Source organism: Puntigrus tetrazona, chromosome 6 (genome assembly GCF_018831695.1).
Source record: "Puntigrus tetrazona isolate hp1 chromosome 6, ASM1883169v1, whole genome shotgun sequence".
NCBI classification, from domain to species: Eukaryota; Metazoa; Chordata; class Actinopteri; order Cypriniformes; family Cyprinidae; genus Puntigrus; species Puntigrus tetrazona.
Genome location: NC_056704.1, coordinates 11,142,665 through 11,165,203, shown reverse-complemented (window position 1 = coordinate 11,165,203; position 22,539 = coordinate 11,142,665). Strand labels below are relative to the sequence as shown.

At 36.3% G+C, this 22,539-nt stretch overlaps 1 protein-coding gene across 1 annotated transcript in view; it reads right to left on the bottom strand.

The window, feature by feature from the left end:
• Positions 1-2,487: 2,487 nt before the first annotated feature.
• tgfbr3 (transforming growth factor, beta receptor III) overlaps positions 2,488-22,539 on the bottom strand; it is an 89,542-nt gene continuing 69,490 nt past the window's right edge. Inside the window, exons 10-16 of the mRNA XM_043241582.1 lie at positions 22,272-22,427; positions 21,284-21,430; positions 20,934-21,119; positions 16,929-17,225; positions 14,190-14,349; positions 10,001-10,108; positions 2,488-5,308 (exon numbers count right to left, since the gene is read on the bottom strand). Coding sequence (XP_043097517.1) covers positions 5,190-5,308; positions 10,001-10,108; positions 14,190-14,349; positions 16,929-17,225; positions 20,934-21,119; positions 21,284-21,430; positions 22,272-22,427 — 1,173 coding nt within the window. The 3' untranslated portion in view covers positions 2,488-5,189. The remainder of the gene's footprint in view (positions 5,309-10,000; positions 10,109-14,189; positions 14,350-16,928; positions 17,226-20,933; positions 21,120-21,283; positions 21,431-22,271; positions 22,428-22,539) is intronic.

The following is a 22,539-nucleotide window of genomic DNA, read 5'->3' as shown; positions in this document are numbered from 1 at the left end:
CAAAAAAATGCAAATTCTTTCCTTGTTTTTTTTTGTTTGTTTTTTTTAACCCTCAAGTTATTTCAAACTAGTTATGGAAATTTATTCTAATTGAGTGATTTCTGAATTTATTTATTTATGTTTTGGATGATTTTCAATATGGACAACAACAGCTTTAACAATGGTCTTCAAAACACCTTTCTTTTGTTCTGTAAAACAAAGAAACCATGACAGTAAGTAACGATATGCTAATATTACAATAAACTCAGGTTTCACTTTATTTTGATGGTCTTTTGTAGACATTTTGTAACCAACTTTGCACTTACATGTCAACTGACTTTCATTAGAGTGTTATTAGAGTATCAGTAGACTGGTAGGGTTAGGGTTAGAATAAGTTGACATGTTCTTGAAAAGTTACCTATAGTCGGTAGAATGTCTGTTGGTAGATCACAGTGACAATAAAGAGGTAACAAATAATAATCACACAGTCTACATATGCTTATTATAGTTAACTTAGTTGACATGTAGGTGTAAGGTTTCATCAAAAAAAATTCATTATCTGTTCCTGCTACCTAAAGAATTAACTAGTGTTAATAAATGTAATTTTGTTGTAAAAAGCAGTTGTTGAAGAAGCACAATTCATAAGGCATGTGCATGTGATATATGTATTCATAAACATTCATAGGCTTATGCATTACGTAAGAATACATACATCTACTATCATGTGTGGATGTGTGTATTTGAGTGTTGGTTTTTGTTGGCACACAATCATGACAGAGCAGTTTCATTATATGTGGTATAATTTTACGGCTATAGATTTCAGCGCTGGAAACTCTCCAGTGTTTCCAGCCATAAATACTGAGCCCGCCCTCCCTCTTTAGCTAAATATACAGCCACCCCAGTGCTGTCATCAAAATAGAGTTGACGACTCAGCAAAATTAAATGCTTTTTATTGATACTGGCAGCCTTATTTAATGCTGTATATGTAAACCCTGAAATTGGCCAGCTGTTGGGGTGGGACTGAACTGAGACCCGACCCCACGAATGTGGACATTTCAGCAGAAATCTCAGGTGCACGGGTTAGAATTTCTGTATCTGACCATCAGTGCAACAAAGAACCCCAAATTACATTCAAAATCTCCAAAAATTCCCTACTTAAATGTAATCAAACCTTGTTTGTCTGCACAAAATCTTTCCATCTTTTAAATGTATGTAAAAGGTTATGCACCTACTATATGCATGTCTGAACATTTTTTTAAAGCAGTTTGGAGATCAGACTTTATACACTGGACAATAACATAGTTGTTTAATATAAAATATCTGGTATTTCTTTGGGGACCAAGACATCCCGGACGAGCCCTTAGTCAACGAGCAGACGTTAATCAATTCGGAGAAGGTTCAGATAAGTGAGCAGTCTGTATAATAGTTTAACGGTGGATAGTCTTGAAGTAATAGATCTTTGTATCTTGTAGGATGACTGGAGTAGCACACACCTCAGCAGATGGACACAGGAGACACTTGGAGAAGTAACAGGTAGGTAGGTACAAGATCGAGCGAGTGCTGAGGGTGAGGTGTGTGCTTACATACGAGTGCTGATTGGATGATTGGATGAGTGACAGAACTCAGGTGACTGTGATCGTTGTGGTTAATTGGCTGCAGACTCTGGCCAATCCATGACAGTATATTATTTATATTTCACTTTATATATTCCGCTTGACTATTTTAAGTTGTTCAGTGGTGAACATCAACAATAGGCCTCAAACCTTCCCTCCACGTCACCCAAACCCAAAATAAACTGCGCTGACCTACATTGAGTCATTGTTGATTAAGACTCAAAGCCTGTTCCATGTCAAGTGAATCCCCCCTAGTATATTTTTTTCTGGAACCTATTGTGGTTTGGTCATCGTGATCTCAAACTGGAAAAATAAAGTTGATAAACAATTTGACAAATGATATTACAAGCAGTATTATCCTGGAAAACCATTTTCTTGGAAACGTCCCATAAATGACACAGTCAGTCGATCAAGCAGACGGACAGCCTGGACTCTTCCTAAGAAGGTGATGTCATGCTCCATGTTCATTGCCCCACGCTGGACACTGTTGGCCGGTTTGAAAATGATGTCACCACTTTACAATTCTCCAAGGACTGTTCCCTATTTTTAATAAGAAATGTTATTAGTACTGTATTTATTTCTTTATAAAATGACTCTGATGCAATCCAGACAAATTTTGGCAAAGGGCAATATTGTATATTTTGAAAGTCAGAAAATTGTGTAGGCATATATATGCACATTATGTTCATACGTGTGGGTGCCAGATCTCCACATGGTCAGTCCTAAACAGTCCTAACTCAGGATAACAAAACTTTATAGAAACAATCTACCTAGCAATCAGGCAGACAATGTTTCATTGAAACAGTTACAGAAGCTCCTTGTTGACCCTCTCCATTAGTGGACACAATGATGGGATCGGTTTATACTTTTAAATGAGCACACAAACACACTCCCGAAAGATTACAAGAATTTATTTGGTATATACAGAGCATACATATAGCATGCATATTTACAGCACATTTTATTTACATACACTAAACGGTTTCACATACCATTGGAGGAACAAAACACAGAAATTGTCACAATAGTGTATAGTTTCAGAGCAAGACGGTCTGAATAATCTGAAGTCTAATTCTGAAAGGTTCACTTTTACATCTTTCAGATTTTCCTCTTATGTCGGAAAGTCTAGAGACCGATACAGAGTGAACTGTCAAAACTTTAAGATAAAACCTTTGATATATTTTATGCAACATCAAGCTCTACACAGTATGTACAGTAAAATATACTCGATGACAAGACAATGAAACCTTATACACACATAGACACGCAAATGAGGTAGATAACGAACAAACACAGCACAATCAATTTCATCACTCGACAGACAGGAAAACCACTTACATTTTCAAATAGAGAGTTTACCATGAAACAGAGCGTTTACTGGAATGAGAAAAAGGTCTTTTGATAAATAAAACCAATAAGGCCTTCTTTAACTCTACAGCCATTAAATGACTCTTGATTAAATCTAGCAGAGATTCAAACTCTGTTAGACGTGACAGCATCGTTTTAAACATTCCCAAAAGACACAAGACGAGGACTAGGAGCATACTCATCCATTTAAACCCACAAACATGGATACACAGAGCTTACGGTGTGATCGAACACACACTTAACAGATACTTAAATGTTGAAGAGCTTACAAGAGAGATAAAAACATCTGCAACATCAAAATAGATTTTTTATATTCCAAATATTATAGTGTTCTCATATAAAAGATGAAATGTTGTAAAAAATATATATCTATATATATATATATATATCTATTATTTTATATGATTATATCAGGAAAATATATGTGATTTGCAGGGAATGCAGCTCACTTCAGCATTATGGACTATGTTTTGATTTAGAGAAAACACGTGACATTTTATAGAAATATGCCCACAAAAATTCACAGTATGCAGATAGAATTATAGGGTGGCTCTATGCATATATATATATCTCTAGAAAAATATAACTTTATACACAAATTAAAGTTTAAATTCTTTCTCTCTTTCCTCTTACAGGAGACATTTATACAAGTTTACAATGAAGGTTTGAAATAAAGTACATTCTATAGGTACAGCAACGCACAAACAAAAAAAGCAACAATAGATACTAAAACTCCTAGATGCGCAGATTTGGCAGGTTTTCACATCGGTGGGTATATACTGTGCTTAAAGCAAAGCAAACACCACTTCCCTTCTTGCCTCATTTGATCTAATAATGCATGCACTCAAAGGTAAGGCACTTATAATGTTATGACATTCATGTAAAGTTTTGACGGTGGGATTGCTCTGGCTTTGCATTCATACATTTCTTGCACTTCACAAGTATATCTGTATGCATGATCTACACAAAATCCCAAATTGTTAACTTCACATACACAGCAGAAATGATCGATTTTTAGAGAAAAGTTGGTTTTGCGTTCACTTTAGTGGTAGGTTTGCACCTAAACGTACACACTGCAGGGGTTGCTGCAACGCTAAAAGACCGGGAAGTAAATGCCCATTCTTTGGCATCAGATTATGTACATCTTTTGTGACTATGCACATCAAATCCTTCTCAACAAATGCTCATTTTGATTTTTAAATTTAACGAAAAAATATCAAAATTACAGTCTGCCGTTTACTGAAATCATTACTCTTTTATACTAATGTTGAATAATAATGCCCAGCATTTATAAATCACATTCTATAAAATCTAAAAGTCCGTTTTGAGTCATAAAACGCTTATTATTATAATAATCTGTGATTATCTGTACATCAGAATTTGGGAGGAAAAAACTACTAGACCGCTAGAATCTACTATCTCTATATATTTTTTTCGACTATCTTTTAAAAGACCAATTCTGGGAAAGCGCTTGTGCATGTATATCTGTAAATTCATTCATATTTGCCTTTATGATTAAAATGATCTTCTAAATGGTGTACAATCTTCTGATAAATATTTGGTTTTAGTTAAAGCTTTTTATGAAGTTATTTCCACTTTAAATCTATGCATTTCATACAATATTCACAGAATATACATTATTTTACAATATTTCCGTCCTATACAATGCCTCTGATAAAAGCTTTTACACTAATCACTCATGGCATCTGAATCTCGAAGACCAGTCAGAGAATAAAGAGTTCTATACACTGTACTGTTACACAGAATTAAATGATTGGCATTTGGGTTCTTTAAAAAAACAGATACTGAATAGTTTAGATTGATATTGGCCTATTTATTATAGATTATTCTGGTCAGATTTCTAAAATAGGATTGATTTGGCAAGGCACTGATCTTTGTTTGGGTGAACCTTGCAGAGCACTAACTGTTCTTCTAGACCTCCTTCATGCCATAATGACTGGCGTAAACGGCCTTTGTTGTTTTCAAACTGATCTCCATACAGCCATATAAGGCAAAAACAACACTCTCTTGTGGGGTTCGAGAAAAAAAAGCTCTTGGGATCTTGATTTGGTTATTTCCCTCACCTCTAAACATAGCTTTTTTTCATCCAGTCGGATATTCAGCCTAAACTTTTCGGTTTCAAATAATGAAAATAATAAGGCCTCAGGTTATGCTACGAAAACGCTCATTCTTCCAGAAATGTAAAAAGCATAACGCCGATGGAAGCATCTATGCGTTACTGCTGCTTGAACACGGCGTGCTCTGTGTGCTGCCGATGCTGTGAGCCGCGCTGCTGTTCTCAGACACCGGCTGGGACTTTGCCACCTGCTGCTTTGGTCTGGTGCCTCCTGAAGAGAGAGATGGATAAAGAGGACATTGAGGGTTGCGGATACGCATAAAAAAGACGTCTAAAAAACTAAATGCGACCAATATTTATTTCAAAGAATGATTCCCACTGGGTGGCCTTAAATCCTATTTAATTACGTCAAAAAAACGATGTACTTATTGTGATCATATTGTATTTCAAAACACTTTTTCTGCTATTGAGCTAGGACTGAGGAAGGTTAGGGACAGGTTAAGGTGTAAGGGATGGGTCACTGTAATTATAAATGTAATTACAGATGTAATTACATATAGCTATACATGTGTAATTACACGTTTGTACACAATAAGTGCACTGTATCAAATTATTAATTTAAATGTAAAAGTAAAAGTACATATTAGTTAAGGCTAATATAAAGTGTGACATTAAAATGTTCTCAACACTAAGAATAAATAAATAAGGTCCCACTTTATATTAAGTAACCCAAATACATGTGTACTTACATAGTAACTAGATGTGTACATAGTATGTAACCACATGTAAGTACACATTAGTAAATAGTATCTACAGCTCTTATGTTTGTGTAACTACACATAACAACCCACTAAAAGGTATGTGTAAGTAAAAAACACACTTTTTAGTAAAGAAACTAACTTAAAAGTTAGTAAGTTTATAAATTGTGATTGGTGCGAGAATGTTACACTTTATATTAAAGGGTGAAAATTCTGTCATTAATTACTCATCCTCAGGTCTTCCAAACCCGTAAGACCTTAATTCATCTTCAAACACAAATATTTTGTATGAAATCAGAGAGCCATTTAACCCTTCATAAACGTATAAATACATTATGTTCATAGGCATACTTTACCCTCGGATGTAAATGAGGCAGATTGCATCAAATATGTTAAAGCGTATTTATACGTTGCGTTACGATAATTTGCAAAATGGCATAACTTTGAATTATGTTATTTTTGTTGTCTTTATGCAAAAAGCACTGATGTATGAAGTTGAGGTTTTACAGATGCATTTACTAGGTTTCTGGAGCTAGGATCGTTTCAGTTGTGTTGCTATCTATGGAGGGTCAGATGGTTCTCAGATTTTATCAAAAACATCTTAATTTGTGTTTCAAAGATCAAAGAAGGTATTATGGGTTGGAAACGACTGAGTAATTAATGACATCATTTTTATTTTGGGGTGAACTAACCCTTTAAGTGGACAGTTCCTGGGGAGTTACCAATTACTGGTATTTCATTGGTGCACTAACTCGACCAACGCCAGATCCAACTCCTCCCACTTCACATATCCCTAAACCTACCTGTTTCCACTCCTAAACCTAGCCATCTCCACCTCCTGGATCAATTGGTTCCAATTACTCACGTACATATTGTTGTTACAAAATGTAATAATATAATTCCTGTCACACAAGTACTTGGTGAAGTGAAAAAAAAAGTGTTGTTACCAATGTCCTGTTACATATTTGTACTTACACACACCATTCTGAGGGTTGTTACATGTGTATGTAATTACATTTGTATATAATATGTACCAATGTACCAGTAACATGGTTATAATGTGGTTATATACTACATACACATCTAGTTAATACGTATGTACACGTGTATTAAGGACAATTAATATAAAGTGGGACTGACAATATAGCAGTTCAATACTACCAAACCTATATAAACTTTCATTTACACTTACAAAAGGATAAATGCAGCACTGGCTTATTCCCACAAGGTCACATATCTTTCTTTTCACACATAAAACTAAACACTGTCAGGTTCTCCCATCGCCTTTTGTTTAAATCACCACTGGACTTGAATTGCTTTCCCTTAAGGAAACATGCATTGCTGTATTTGAATTTGGCCAAAAAAGGCATCTAAGGAGGGCTGTATACTCCGTTTTGGAACAAGAGTTAAGGTCTGTCTCGTTCTTCTCTCTTTGTCTTCACTTGATTATTGTTCTAGATGGATATAAACATTCCTCTATCAGAGTACTCGAGTCTAAAGCAGAGCGGCAAGTAAGAACGCATGTAATTCATCTTGTAGAGAGCTTGCGCCTGACAGAGGGTTGAACAGTTTTAATCAAATTCCAGGTTTGCTTTACATACTTGCCTTCTGACTAAGACACCAGTATTAATAAGCACTTCGCTCTCCTACGCTACATACATCTGTAAAAACGTCCACCAACCCACTATTGTAAAATATAAGCGTGTTTATATATGTGTGTGTTTCTCTTCTCAGCTCAACTGAACGTGTCTGCTTCCCCGTTTCAGGCCCCTCTGCTGCTAATATGTGCCAGAGATTTGCTGCCAAGAGCTCCAGCTAAAAACAGTCTATTTCCTCATCCAGCACCGTGTGCTAGACTCTGAGGCTTATCGGCCTCTGTACACCTCTTATTTACGAGCAATCATCTTGCGAACGTACACAGTGACAGCGGTCAGACTGACAACATATGCTGGTTATGTAATTATACGAAACACTACCCCAAACAGAGATGCATTTTGGCATATGTGCGAGAAAGAGTTTGATGGCAGCTTGTTGACCTCTTCCACTCAACTCTATCATTTCATTGTGTAACTCCTACTTTGTGTGCACAGGGGCAACGTCCTTAACCTATCAGTGTGATCTACGACGGGGATGGTGACAGATTACAGGAGCTGTTTTCTAACAGACTCCTGCAACATTCCACATGTAGCTTTTCCTAAAATAGAAGCATCTCTAATGTATGGAGCAATGTGTGTTTTACAATTATGTGCTCATAATCCTGTATTCATTAGACGCATGCAGTCTAAAGGAGTGAAAGATGTGCGTTAAGTGTGAACCGAATGTCTTACTGTACTATACCACTGCTGATAAATGCTACTGTTGAGTAAATTGTATTAAAAATAAATGAACTAAAAAAATAGACTAATTTAATGAAAACCATTTAAATAGTACCAGTTTAAGCTGAAGTAAAAGTACTAAAGCTAAAACTAAAGTTAAAAACATCAATTGTCAATTGAAAATATAAAAATAAAAGCCATTTAAAAATATGAACAAATGGCATAATACAATAGAAATAATACAATAGAAATAATACTAAAATAGCATTGTACTATGCTACACTGAAACCATTTTTAGAACAGATTTAGAATTACTCCAATTGTTAGAAGTAATATTCTATTATTAGAGTAAATTACAAATTATATTAAATTATATAATTAGAGTAAATGATAAATTCCTTATAATATTTTAAATCAGATTTTAGCTTTAATACAATGAAAATACCAAAGTGACAGATTACATTTGATCAAACATACGTTTCTTATAATATAATATCTAAATTAGGAGTTCTTGTCAACAAAGAGTCTGCAACCCTTGTACTGCAGTACACTACACAATAGGAACTAATATTTAAAAAAAGCTAAAGATGATACAGACGACAATTCTGCGGGTCTGACAAAGAAAAAAGGAGGACTGTGCCATTTTACCAAAGCCTCTATCTTCATCTTTTAACATTTTTTTTAATCTGACAATGAGTCAATAATTTAAGCTTTTCCAAACACGAAAAGCACTTGGGGTTAACGTCAGTATCAAAAAATGATTCCAAATAGGGCTATTTTAGCAATACGATTGAATGCTTTACAATACCGTGGATTAATAGGCTTTTGGCATCTATGAAATAATCAGTGCCATTATGAGAAACACATGGCTGGAATGATCGGAGCTTACACATTTTTCTTTTCATTTTGACATTTTACACCTGTTTCTTACGAGAAAAAAAAACAAGGTTTTGACCTTGCGTGAACTTAAAGGTTAGGGAAATTCAAAAGCGTCACCCTGATCTTTGATGCCAGTTTAAGCAGGCAAACAGTAATAAACTGGGGTTCTCTGGGGTTACCTGATCTGAGCTCTTCAGTCCCTTTTAACAACAGTGAGCAGAAACGCAGCTGGATAATGTCATCCCAACTGAATACCACAGGCAATATTAATAAAAAATTACTCTGATTTATGTTTTTGAAAAAAACCTGGAACAAAAATGAAAGCTAATAAAAGCTAAACATGACTCCTTTTATGTCAAGACACGGATATATCCAAGATATACATGTTCTAAAACCCCAAAAATAGATCAAATCCAGAATGGCTTTGATCCTCAGTCATACCGATGCTCGTCGGCCTACACAACATGTGCCATGAAACGGTAGCAGGTCAACGGCACAGGGGACAGAAACCAGGGTCGGACTAGCAGGAATGCAAAAGGGTGGAAATGGGGGCTCAGAATGCGCATGCGCTTCCTCTGGAGGGTCAACAGAAGTCAACGGCCTGGCGATGACAGGGCAATGCAGGGAGGAGGGGCGAGTGATCTTGGCATTCAAAGGGAGGATTGTATATGTATTTTCCTGTGACACCCTCACAGCGGACAGGGGGAATTCCAGTCCCCTTCGGGCTATTGTACCCAAAATACTGTCGAACATCTAGCAGTCCCCCCCAATGCCTGAAAGAACGGAAAAGACAGATGCGCTTCTGCTGACGAACGGGATATATTTACGAGCTTAAAGTCAATATGTTATTGTTAACATATCGCTGCTGCTAAGAGAACTGGCAAGCCCTACCGATTATCAAAAATGAGCGAGTTTCCTATGATAAATGACAATGCATAACTCTCGTTAGCGTGATGAAGGGAACGGGAGCGAAGGTCAAGGCTGTAATGTGAATATGCAGCGTTTTCTCACCTGTATGCGAGTAGATGAACCATAAAGCTCCAGTCAGAAGGGCTCCGATCACAAAGGCGGCAAAAGCGATGCCCACCACAGTCGGGGTGTCCAAGAAATATATAACGCCTGCAAGAAAAATGTTAATAAATATATTAAATGATGTCTGTCGAGCGTGTAGCGGTTACAATTAGTCACTCCGTGGGTTTTACAGCTCCGTATGGTTCTTTTATTTTTCTAATGTCTGTGTTTTATCTCGTGATAGCGTGCATTATATGGCTCGTGGTGTTTACATGCTGTGCGGTGTAAGTGTTTGGTGCCCATGTTCTGTATAAAGTACTAGCACACGCTTCTTATGGGCTTTGCAGTGGCACCCGTGAGCAAGCCAAGCATCTCCTTGGCCTCGAGCCACAAACAGAATGACTTTCAGAGCTCTAATTAGCTCTAATGATCATTGATCACACAGCACAATAGACCTTGTGTGGCCGCCAGCTTCATAGCCTGTCTGGTCCAGTGCCAAAAGCCCAAGCACAATAGAGGCTATTCTCAGAAAGAGCACCTTCAAATTTTCATCTCCTCTGACAGAATGATGACAGACTATCTCTGGAGCGCTCTGTTAAAACAAGAGCGAGCGCTATGTAACAGCTCCTACCTCATGCTTTACCCTTTACCCTGAATCCCCACCAGAAGCATCCCCTATAGAAGCTCACAAATATAAAGCTTGCCATCAACAACTTTGACTATGTATGAGGCCCTAGACCCCAAAACCAGTCATAAGGGTACATTTTTCAAATTTTAAATTGAGATTTATACAATATATAGTCATTTGAAAGATAAAAAAGTGAGCTTTAAAATGATATAATTTGTTAGAATAGGACAAAGTAATCCAAATTAAGCTCTTAGCAATGCATTTTACCATTTAAACATTACATTTTTATATATTTATGGTAGAAAATGTACAAAATATCTTCATGAAACATGACCTTTACTTAATATCCTTATATTTTTTGGCATTAAAAAATAGATCAAATAGATCATTTTGACCCATGCAAATATACCTGTGCGACTTAAGGTTTTGTGCTACTGTATAAAATAAAAAAAATACATTACTGTTCAGTTTGGGGATGGGTTTTTTATGGTTCAACTACACTGTCAAAAATTACAGTGATTTTAACAGTAAAAAAACGAAAATTTTTAATGGTAAATTCCAGGTAAACCATGAACTGACATTCCCAGAATTCCTTGTATTTGAAATAACTGGTGGTTCTTTGCTTTTTTTATCAGTTATGTTTATTAGGGTGGTATGTTAGATGCAATGCAATGTTAAATTAATGTTTTTGGCATATTTCAGTTTAATAATGGTGTTTAGTGCTTGTGTAAATGACACTGAGCACCTATATATATATGTTCATATTTAAAAGCTGCATTAAATGGGCTTTGGTTCACCATGTTATCATGTTTCTCTTCACCATCTGCATTTGGCGGTTAGCAGTGCATTTCAAAAGTAAAAAACAGATTTCAGTACTTTAATAAGTTGGTATATTAACATAATATCAGTTAATGGAATTATGGTAAATTTAACGTAAAACTGTAGTTACCATCATTTTTTTATGGTCGAATTACTTTTTTGAACAGAATGAAAAATACCAAAGGCTGACTGATTTTCCTGATACTGTATTTTGTGTTCTGAAGTCATACCAGTTTGGAATGCAGATAACAAAATTTTATTTAGCTTTTCTTTAAACTATCCCTTTAAGCAAGGCACAAAAATCAATAATAAAGTAGAATCTCGGCATGTGCTGTATTTATGGCTTACAAGAGGAAGCAAAACAGAACAGAGAACAAAAGCTTGTATGTTTAGAGGATTCCTGGGAGAAGCTATGTCAGCTCAAAGCTCGGAGCCAGGGATGTGGTTTACTCTGCAGTTGCCATAAGTTTGGCTGAGCTACTCCACCCACAATCCCTGTAAAGCATCTCAGAGGGAAGTAAATGAACTAGCCCTAATAAGTTGGACAATATTTCTATGTAGTCACCACCGCCCAAGATCTCCCGGGTGTCAGAACGTATTTGTGCTGTTCTTACTTCGCCCTTTCTTGGGCTAGCTTGGTTTCAGAAGTGAAGTAAACTTGAGCGCAAGAACAATACTCTTGTGTGTTTTTTTTGGAAAAAGATGGGAGAAACTTCAACAAGATGATGTGTTAGCCTGATTCAGCATTCTAAAGCACAGAAGTAAAAATCCCATTTATTTTATTCATAGAAAAACACTGTTTTAGCAAAAACATATCAATTTTTGAAGACAGTTGTTAGGTGGTGGTATATCATTTTATAGTTGATTCAGAAGTTGGAATCCAGTCACACAGTCCAAAAAATTATTCATTATGTATTCACAATGCTTCACTTAATGTACACTATAATCTAAACCATTTTTTGTCCCAAATCATTTTTTTAGTGTTGTGTTTTATCTCAGACCAGACAGGTTTGGTTTAACACTTAAACTTTGTTGTTGAACCTTCTTTTTCTTAAGGTTTTGGAATACACTACACAACGTTTTAGATGTTTTCCCCCCGATTTGAATTTTAAGAGTCAGTTGTAGTTTCCACAAGCCAGAACCAATCTGCAAATTTTGAGCTGTCAGATTTCACTGACAATTGCGTAGTGTGTGATGGCCACAGCCTTACCGACTAAACTTATCCAGTTTGATGATATCAAAAATGCTGATATTTTGAGCTCCTAAAACAGTGTCATATCCACAATAACTTCAAAACCAACTTGGACTTGATAAAACGAAAACATTTACAACAATTGAATTCGTCTTTGTACCTCTGTTTTAGACCATAAGTGTATGGGCTTATTGTTTTCTGATCATAAATCTGTTTTCGGATGGCAACATTTTGTTCTGCTGTGTTTTTCACAAAGCATTGCACTCCCACAAACTGCCCTCTTTGATTTGTAGATTAAGCCAAATACTTTGGGATCCTGTCCAGAGCGGCGCTTTGAGCCTTTTTGAGAGGTTGCTTTTCTGCCATGTGTGTACAAGAGTCGTCTTTGTGTTCAAAATGAGACGCAAAGCCTGTTTTCATTACTTTTATGGCATATCTGTGTTTACCTAATGCACACCAGAGAAAATAAGCCTGGCGCTGGCATAAATATACGCAAACCTGTTTATGAAGAATGAGCCCACATTGGATTCATACTGAATTCACATTCAATCTGGATTCGCTGCCAGTTTCCCAGGCGTGTCTCCCCTGTTCTCGGATTTTGTTTCCACAAACAACTAAACCTACACAAGACTTGACTTGAGCTAATAAAATCCCAGCTTGCATCCTACAGGAGTGGCAATCATTCCCCTAATCAAGTGTGACTAATAGACACATGCTCCATTTGCTTCAAGCAGCACAGCAACTTTGTGTTATTAAACCGGAATGATTTTCATTAAGTCTGCGAGTCAGTAAAGTTGAATCACTCTAACCGCAATAGGTACAATAGTGCCAAAAGGATGCAGGGAAGAGAACAAATCAGTCACGGTCAAATGAAGTTTCTTTGTGAAACTTTTAGACACCATCCTGCTGTCCGTACGCTACACGGTATATATGGCAAATGCACTCTGCCATGAAGGAGACTGCAGGTATGCAGTGCATAAGAGTCCTTTTCTTTATCACTCTCACATTTTTTTTCCTCCTTATCCTCCTCTCCCCCTTTTCCCCTTGCTCCCTGTATGGGAAAGGGAGGCCTTAAAGAATGTTTAAGTGAAAACAAATGCTATCCAGAATTGGAAAGCCGTTTTTTTTTCCTCTCCTCTGATGCATCTATGAGTCCCTCGTCTCACATCTTTAACGAACCACATACTGTAATACTCTCAAACCAAACCACACTGAATGCACAATAAACACACACATGCAAATACACACATACTCAATACTGCCACATATTAAAAGACTCCAGATGGGAGTAATGCGCTACAAAGCAAGACGAGGCCTGTGATCTGTGAGTGACTGACACGTATACAACTTCAGACGCACACATTCTCCCATGATGCTTCATATAAGCCATGTTCTTCAAAATATCTAAGCCTTGAAAAATAAAACAGCTTCTTCTGCAACTCTGAGGTTTCATCTCATGTGAATAATTTTAAACATATTATTCAAAGGACTGAATTTTGTGGATTTTTATCCATCCATCCATCCATCCATCCATCCAATGCAATATTTACCTGGATGTCGTGGACCAGGTGGCTCCATGGGTACATTACTAGTGACAGGTGTGTTGTCGGAGATGACCACAATTGGCTTGGTGATGGTCTTGGTGTTCCTCATCATGAGGAGGATGTTTTCCAAACTAAGGGAAGAGCAGGCTTCATCTGGTAACATACACTACAAAGAGAGAAGCAGAAAAGTTAGAACAAGATCCAGGTGTAATCTTTGGCATATGGGCACCACAATCCTCAAAGAACAGCATGAACCTCACTCAAGAGATAAAAGAGCTTACTATAATAAACAGGCTTATAACTGTACGTCTTTTATTATGAGGAGAGGCCAGATTTTGGAGTCGGTGGCAATTTGGCAACCATAAAGCACATATATTCTGAATGTATAAATGGGGTGTTAACGTAGTGCTCGGCAAGTGTATTTTTATACATTTCAAAACTCTATTTAAAAAAAAAAAGATACAAAAACCGTCATTGGAGAGAAACCCTTTAAAGTGGTACACCTTTGTACACCTCTTATTTATTTCTTAAGGGTGCGTATTAGTACCTTAAACGCATATATTAATAGTGATAGCTTTTGCACCTTTTTTCTATCATAGCATTTGTTGCAAAACATTACTGACTTGTAAACTGTGCACAACAATACAATCAAGCACCTTGAAACACTCTCACAGCGACCCCATTAGATCATCCTAATTTTTAAACCCTGTGACGTACAAAAATGTAACTTTGTTCTTCATAAGCATGGATTAGTGTACATTATAAGCCATTAAAGCCATTCTCTGTAGTGGAGCGATTATGCCCAAGCCAAAGCACAGAGAAAGCACGTATAATATCATACACAGTTTATATGGTTTGACGTGTCACGTCTCTTATCCTCATCCAGATTATGACTGAACTGTAAACATCTACAACCAAACAATGAGTCACTTTCAAGATCATGTTAGGTGAGACATAAACAACCTTAATGTGCAATATGATGATTAGAGCGTCTGAAAATGCAGGAGATTAAAACGATTATAGCTCGAGGCAAGGGAGGAAGGAAAATGTGAAAAAGGACAGTCAAAGTTGGAGATTTGTTTTTCCTCTGTGGATGGTAACCTAAGATTTACGCATCCCGCACTCACAGAGAGTGGATTGATGCTAGCAGCTGGCCTAGAGTGACCCGTGCCAAGGCAATGAATCGAAAAAGCAACTCTTAGGATGGACAGCAAAGTCAAACAGACAATTTAAATAAATTAAAGATTGTGTTCATGTCGTCCATACAATAGAGCAGCCACTCTGAAAATACATCCTAGGGTCAATAAGTTATCTGCATTCACGTGCTCTGATTTAATGACATCTGATAACTCTGTGCAGCCTAAAATTAAACAGACATACACAGTACATCTAATTTGGATTGAGGTAACGATGCTGATAATGCAGCTGATTGATTTTCAATCAGATTACGTGAAAGCCAATACGTCTACAGTTTATGTTAATCATTTAAAGCTGATTTTTATTGGAAAATAGTATAAATTGAAACCGTGTTACCACGGGGTCATCTATAAAGATGTGTGTAAATAACACAAAGATGTTATGTTAGAAAAAAAGAATATGTGCTAGCAAAGAAGAAGATGTAAAGGCCATGTACTTAAACCTGGTGTGCTTCCTTACAGCCTAACTAGGAAGGTTCTTTTCAAGACAGCATCATGCAATATGCAATATTAAATATATTGCACCTGTCCTGTTGAATTTTGACATGTCATGTCATGTGAATTTTATCATAAAATGAGCAGAAATGGACTGGTCATAAAGGCCACAGTTGTTTTCAGTGATTAAAGGGATTCACTTACAAATAAAACTTTGCTGTTAATTTACTGTAAGAAAAAACGTTTTCTTTAATTGAACAGTAAGAAGATTATTAGCTAAAACTTAGGTCAATCATAAAATGCAAGTCAACGGTAATTGCAAATTACTTTAACTGCCTAAATAAACTCCTAATTTGATTTTTATTAATAGTCAGTAATGTAGTTTAAGATTATATTTATAGAAAATGGACTTACATAATATAAGTACTGTTAAATTTGCTAATATGTTAATAATAGGCATGATAATAAGCAACTAGTTCACAGTGAGAATTGGTCCCTATAACATTATTACCTACAAGTTATTCACTAAAAAAAGGACAGTGAGCCAATAACTACTTTAATTTAATCAATTTGTACTGGAACATAGTTTACGTAAGTGGAACTGTGGTATCACATGGGCATTTATAAAGATATATATATATATATATATATATATATATATATATATATATATATATATATATATATATATATATATATATATAATACAAATATATAAAAGAAAAGAGAAAGAAATGTGATGGAAGCCAATGACTTGCATTGCAGGACCACAGTTCAAACATTTTCTTTACTGTGCTACTGAAGAAAAAGATTCACTTACATTTTAGATGGCCTGAGGGTTTATAAATTTTAATATTAATATAGCAAATATCCCTTTAAACAAATGTACAGGTAATCTTACTGTGGCTAATTCTAATTATACAAATACCTTATGATTACCGAGTTTTACAACAATTCAGATAATATTGTGATCATTTTTAAGGGAAAAAAATATTTTGGAGAGCGAAATCATTTCTGGACTGGCATGAGCAGCAATTCCGTACATCCTACAAAATATTGCCTACGAAGGCAGCTCATCAGATCAGAGCTGCCATGTTAAATTGATGGTTTCTACCTCTGGCAGGTCCATCTCCTTTTCATATCTTCTGGTGCAGAGGGACATCTCACAGTGCAGGAAGATCAATGATACATCGAACTTTGATCTGTAGGTGAAACTGAAGCGTTTTCTGTCCATCTGAGCGTGAGGGATGGGGAAATCACTTCGCTGAGGGTAATAGCGCACGGAGTCATCATTAGGACATATATTCTCTATGACAATATAGTCCGACAGGGTAACATGATTGGAGTCTGGAGATATGAAGCAGTTCTGGATCATGAACCCAAGGTTAGGATCGGCTTTTGTGGCTGAAATCTGCAGAGAAAGGTCACATGTCTCTGTTAATAAAGAAAAAGTCATTTTTCTGTAAGACAAAACATGCTTCTGATGCACACAATAAAATAGACAGACAGCAAGATGAAGAGAAAAAGAAATACTGCTTTCTTTATCTTGATTAATACAACTTTTTGACAATTTTTCATAAATACGATCAAAAGTGATTCATATACTATAAGATGGATCAGCAGAATGATGCTTAGATGCTATATATTATGTCTAGTCCTCTGGCAGACCGCTCAGTCTATCTTTCTTGATGGGTCTGAGTGAGTTTTTTTTCCACCAGCTCTCTCAGGCATCGATTCAAATCAGCAAATAACGCACAGAGGCTGTCCATTTGTTTTAACACGGCAGACTGTCTAAAGAAACATTGTCAGAATGGTTACGGTTCCAAGAATCACAAATTCTGACGTCAGATTTCTGTGCCTCAAATAAATCTTCAAGGATCATTCAGTGGTAAACGTTAGTAAAATCACGCATGAAAGATAAGAGCTGCCACAAAAAAACATGGCCTTCCATTTCCTCAACAGAGCTGTGTCATATTCTGGAGAGCGGCCGAATCATTTCAGTTAGGCAGGCAATTAATCTAAACAATTAATGCGTAAAATTCATAAATAACATGCATTTTCAGTGACAACAGAGTCACATAAAATGAAACAACAACACAAAAATCTTGCAACACAATTTAAACTTCCATATTTATGCTATGCAAAGTTATGGTTCCAGAACATTTGGATATATAGTCACTGTTCACTGTCTAAAATTGGAAAAGCTGGAATAACGTAAGTGCTATCAGACTTTTGATTACTGCATTATCTCTTTGATACCATAACACACTGCTAAAATCCGGTTGCCAAAGAATACTTTTGTCTAATTCTCCTAAGTCCTTAAAACAAAGAGGCATTTACTTGAAAAACAATACTGCATAAGAATTGCTCATGCTGTAAATGTTATTTTTCAGTTACACGTCGTATGTTTTGTGATTTGATAGCTTGACTAGCACCTTATGAATATATTGGAAAATGTATATGACCACCAATCTTTAAACTGCTTTGTCTCCGCTGCTGTTTGTTGAATTGGCTCCAGCATGGACGAATCTAATGTTTTGAGGAGTGTGTGTGGAATCAGTACTTCAGAAACACAGATTCTAGTCTACACCTTGGAAGTATAACCCAAATAAGACTTTTCACTGGATATTGTCGTCTAAACGAGAGTAAGTAACGAGCCTGCCACGTTTGCTTTGACCAGGAAAAAAGCATTACAATAAATCGCGCTACCAATGGTGATTAAATCGAACAATCAGTTAATTAGCTCATATCACATCAAACCGTGCAAAGTATTATTATTGTTCATGTTAATGTTAGTGTGTATCAGCGGTACATGTAGATTTCAATTGCTCTACAGTCTAATCTCTAATTGAAATGAAAGTTATTTTTACTTAGAAGTGGTTTTCTTTAAAATACAAATCTTGTGTAGGCTATCTGGCTATCTGTAATCAGATGCACATTTTAAACTGGAATATAATCTAATTTTAGTAATTTACATGTGTTTCATAAACACACAATCCTCTCTGGACTGCAATCCAAACTCAAAATGGTTTATTTTTCCAGTTGCTGTGAAAAAAGGCTATAAACTAATCGCCACACGCAGGATCTTCTGTTATAGCCTTCACTGATGTAACGACTGGCTGGTACTTGTTTAAAAATGCAATAAATTTTAACAAAGAAATTAAGGATGTAATAATATATCATTAGTTATGCTTCCATTCAAAGCTGCTCATTTTACTTTTACGCAAAACTGAAATATCATACATAAAACAAAGCACCGTTTTCATCCAGTGAAGTGAAGAAATCATCGCTTTCTGATAAACTGGTGCTAACTACCACTAAGAAAAAGGTAATTTGCTGCAGTAGGAGTTATAATACATGACTTGAGCCTTAGAGCGTGCAGGACGACATGCAATAAACGCATGTTCTCTTGCTTTCGAAGCAGGATTGCCTGCTGTTTGGGAATTCAGTCATTAAAAGCAGTTCTGGAAGGTAATTATACAGAACCATTTTGACAACAGACATGTCTGCTTAGCCATTTAAGAATTACCAAATTGAGATTGGTTAGTTGAGTTATGCCACCCAACATAACCCAAAGTCAAATGACTTTTTTAATGCGCATCAAAGAATTTCTTCAGTAAATTAAATTCTCCTTTTTGAAAGTGTTTTTAAATATGAGTTTAAAAGTGAGTTAAATATCGGTAACACTTCTTTTTACAGTTACACCTATGACCTTATTCTACATTCCTAATTCTACACAATACCTAAACTTAATAACTAACTTACTACTTATTAATAATACGCAGCAAATTAAGAATGTATTCAGGGAAAAGACAGATAACATGAATAATACCTATTCTAAAGTGCCACCAAAATATCCCACTGAGTTGAGTGCACAAGTTTTTTTATGCACATTTCTGGAATTTATGCACATTCTTTGGTGTTTTACAAAAACAGGAAGGATATAATTAGCTATTAATACACTTTATTCTTATTTTAGGTACAAACTAATTAAAAACAAGCGTTCAACAACTTATTGATTAAAAACCCTATTGCTTATTGTTTGAAAGCTTTGTGACATCTAAAGTCTGATTAAATGGTATAAATCAATAAATCAAAAGCAACGATCAGCACCGATCTGTTATTTTCATTTGGCATGTGAGCTGGAACATTAATGGACATGTATAATGAAAGACTATGACCCTGAAAGAGAGAGAGCGAGAGCTATAAACACAAAGTGGAGACCTGAGCACTTCACTCTGAGATCAAATATTGTCTGCCTTCCCCTCTTGAAACCAAACTGATTAATGACAAAATGACATGAGCACAGACCAGACAAAACATACGCACAAAGCAGACAGCTGTCACAGTGACAGACAGAGAGAGATCTATACACATGCTCACAAATTCAGGACAATGTCTGATCAGACACACAGACACCAGGCGCTTACGGTATTAGAAACATGAAACCATACACAATGAGAACCACATATTATGGTTAAAGGGTAAAAGCAGATCTTGTATTTCAAGAGCTTTTGGCAGTGACTATATTTGTGTATATGGTTTCTCATTCAGTTATTAAATTAGATTCCTAATGTGGTTACAGAACTGGAAATGGTTTTATTGAACCCCAAAGGAATCTTTTCCATCACAATGCAAATACATAATATATGTATTACACAATGTCATGCCCCACGGATTGCACACTTCTGTTCAAATGTTTTATTTGTTTTTGAAAGAAAATAATACTTTTATTCAACAGGGATGCATTAAACTAATCAGCAAATGTTTGTTTTACTTTCTATTCAATTCATTAAAGAATTCTGAATAAGCTTCCACAAAAAAACTACGCAGTTTTCAACACTGATGATAATAAGAGCACCGAATCAGCACAGATTTCTGAAGTAATATCACAATATTACTGATGTTTCTAATGCGTTCCTGATAAAATATGTGGCTTTGATTAGCATAAAGAGACTTTTTTTCCAAAAACATTTAAATAACATTTTGAACAGTAGTGCACATGTAGGTTTTCATCTCTACAAATTCTGGGTTTAGAGAGTATGTGAGTGTGATGGGTCAACAAGACAGGAATGTGATCTTAATAGTGTTTTATGAATATATATACATATATGCTTACCTCGACATAGACGGGCCTGTTCTCAGTGATGGTGAGGAATGACTGAGAGCTCGGGTAGTGAAACGGATTGTTATACAGTTCCATGTTGAAGGTAACATTTTTCACAATGGAGTCTACAATGAAATCCTCAGAGCCGATATCACTGTCAGCTGGTGTGTCCTGATTTCTACGATATGTGCAGTTAAACTAAGGACAGAGGAAGAGAGTTGGAAAATATGAATATGCATGGAAAATATTATTATATTTTGGTTTTTTTTTTTAGCAAACAAATGCAGTTGGAGAATATTATTCATTTTTATATGGACTAATCTTGTAGTACCATTTATAAACACTTCATGTAAATATCATACCAAGATACTCGCATGACGTCCGTTTTCTGGTAAAATTCTTTCCGTCACATCCGGATCTCCCGGGACTACGACATCCCCTGACTCCAGATCTTCATATTCAAAGGGCCAGCCGCTTCCATCCTTCTGTTCTGATTGGCTAATAACAATCTGTCAATCACAGACACACTTAGATCGTGACTCCTAATAATAACGCAACGTAATCCCAACAATTTCCCAACAATCATACAATTTCCTCTATAAAACTCGCCTTTCGGAATTGCCATTGCTTCACTCTGTTGCTTAGCACAGATACAGTCAAAGATAATCGAAATGCACACTTGCCAAAGGTCTGCCGCAACAGATGAGAAAGCTGGATTTAATACATGGGAATGCACAATTTCAGCAATGTGACTCCCAAGGCAAATGAACAAAAAAAAAAGCATCTCAGTTCTTCTCATCGGAAAAAACATGGCAATCCATTCAGATTATAGCATGAGAATCACCTCCCTATGTGAGCTTAGAAGGCTTTGTGGGTTCAAAGGTGAAAGAGGCCTGTGAACATTGTCTAATGGAGGTGAAAATGATTAAAAAAAAGACCTGCCAATTTGTCATAAGATTGTCATTGCAACAACAACCTCCTTTGATGCTTTCTGGATCCTTCTCTGTGAGCCGGTACTGTGCTCTGACCATACGGGTCACATCGTTTTAATTGCCCTTGAGGTTTAGAGTTCACAGTAAAGGATAAATATTTGGGAGGTCGCCCAGTTTTAATGGGTTCAAGGCTAAATGTGTTGTTAGGAATTTCCGCTAGAAATTATCGCAGAAGATCAGTGTGGAAGTGAATCGTCCCTTTTGGCTGAAAAAAACACTTATATGACCAGGAAGCACAGTAAACGTTTTGGAGGGGACATTGAACCCGAATACCCGCATGCATCAGACAAAGCAACGCAAACAAGGACTAGTTTATACAGTTTGATACTATTGATTGTCTATGTGCTTTAGTACTTACTGAATTGATATAGAGGACCACTGGGCTGGGGTGGGAGGGAATTTTGGTGGTTTGGCAGCCTGACAGGGGCGTCTCCAGTATGTAATGGGTGGTGTTGGAGGTTGCTTTGCATTGGGAGTCCTGAAGAGTGATATTGGGTTTTCCAAACCCATTGGCCTGCGAAGACATTAGAAAAACACGGATTTGCTGGAAAAATCTCAACCTTTGACAACATATCAAACAATATCTTTTATCGGTCCTCAAGGTATTGCTGAGAAAATCTGAAATC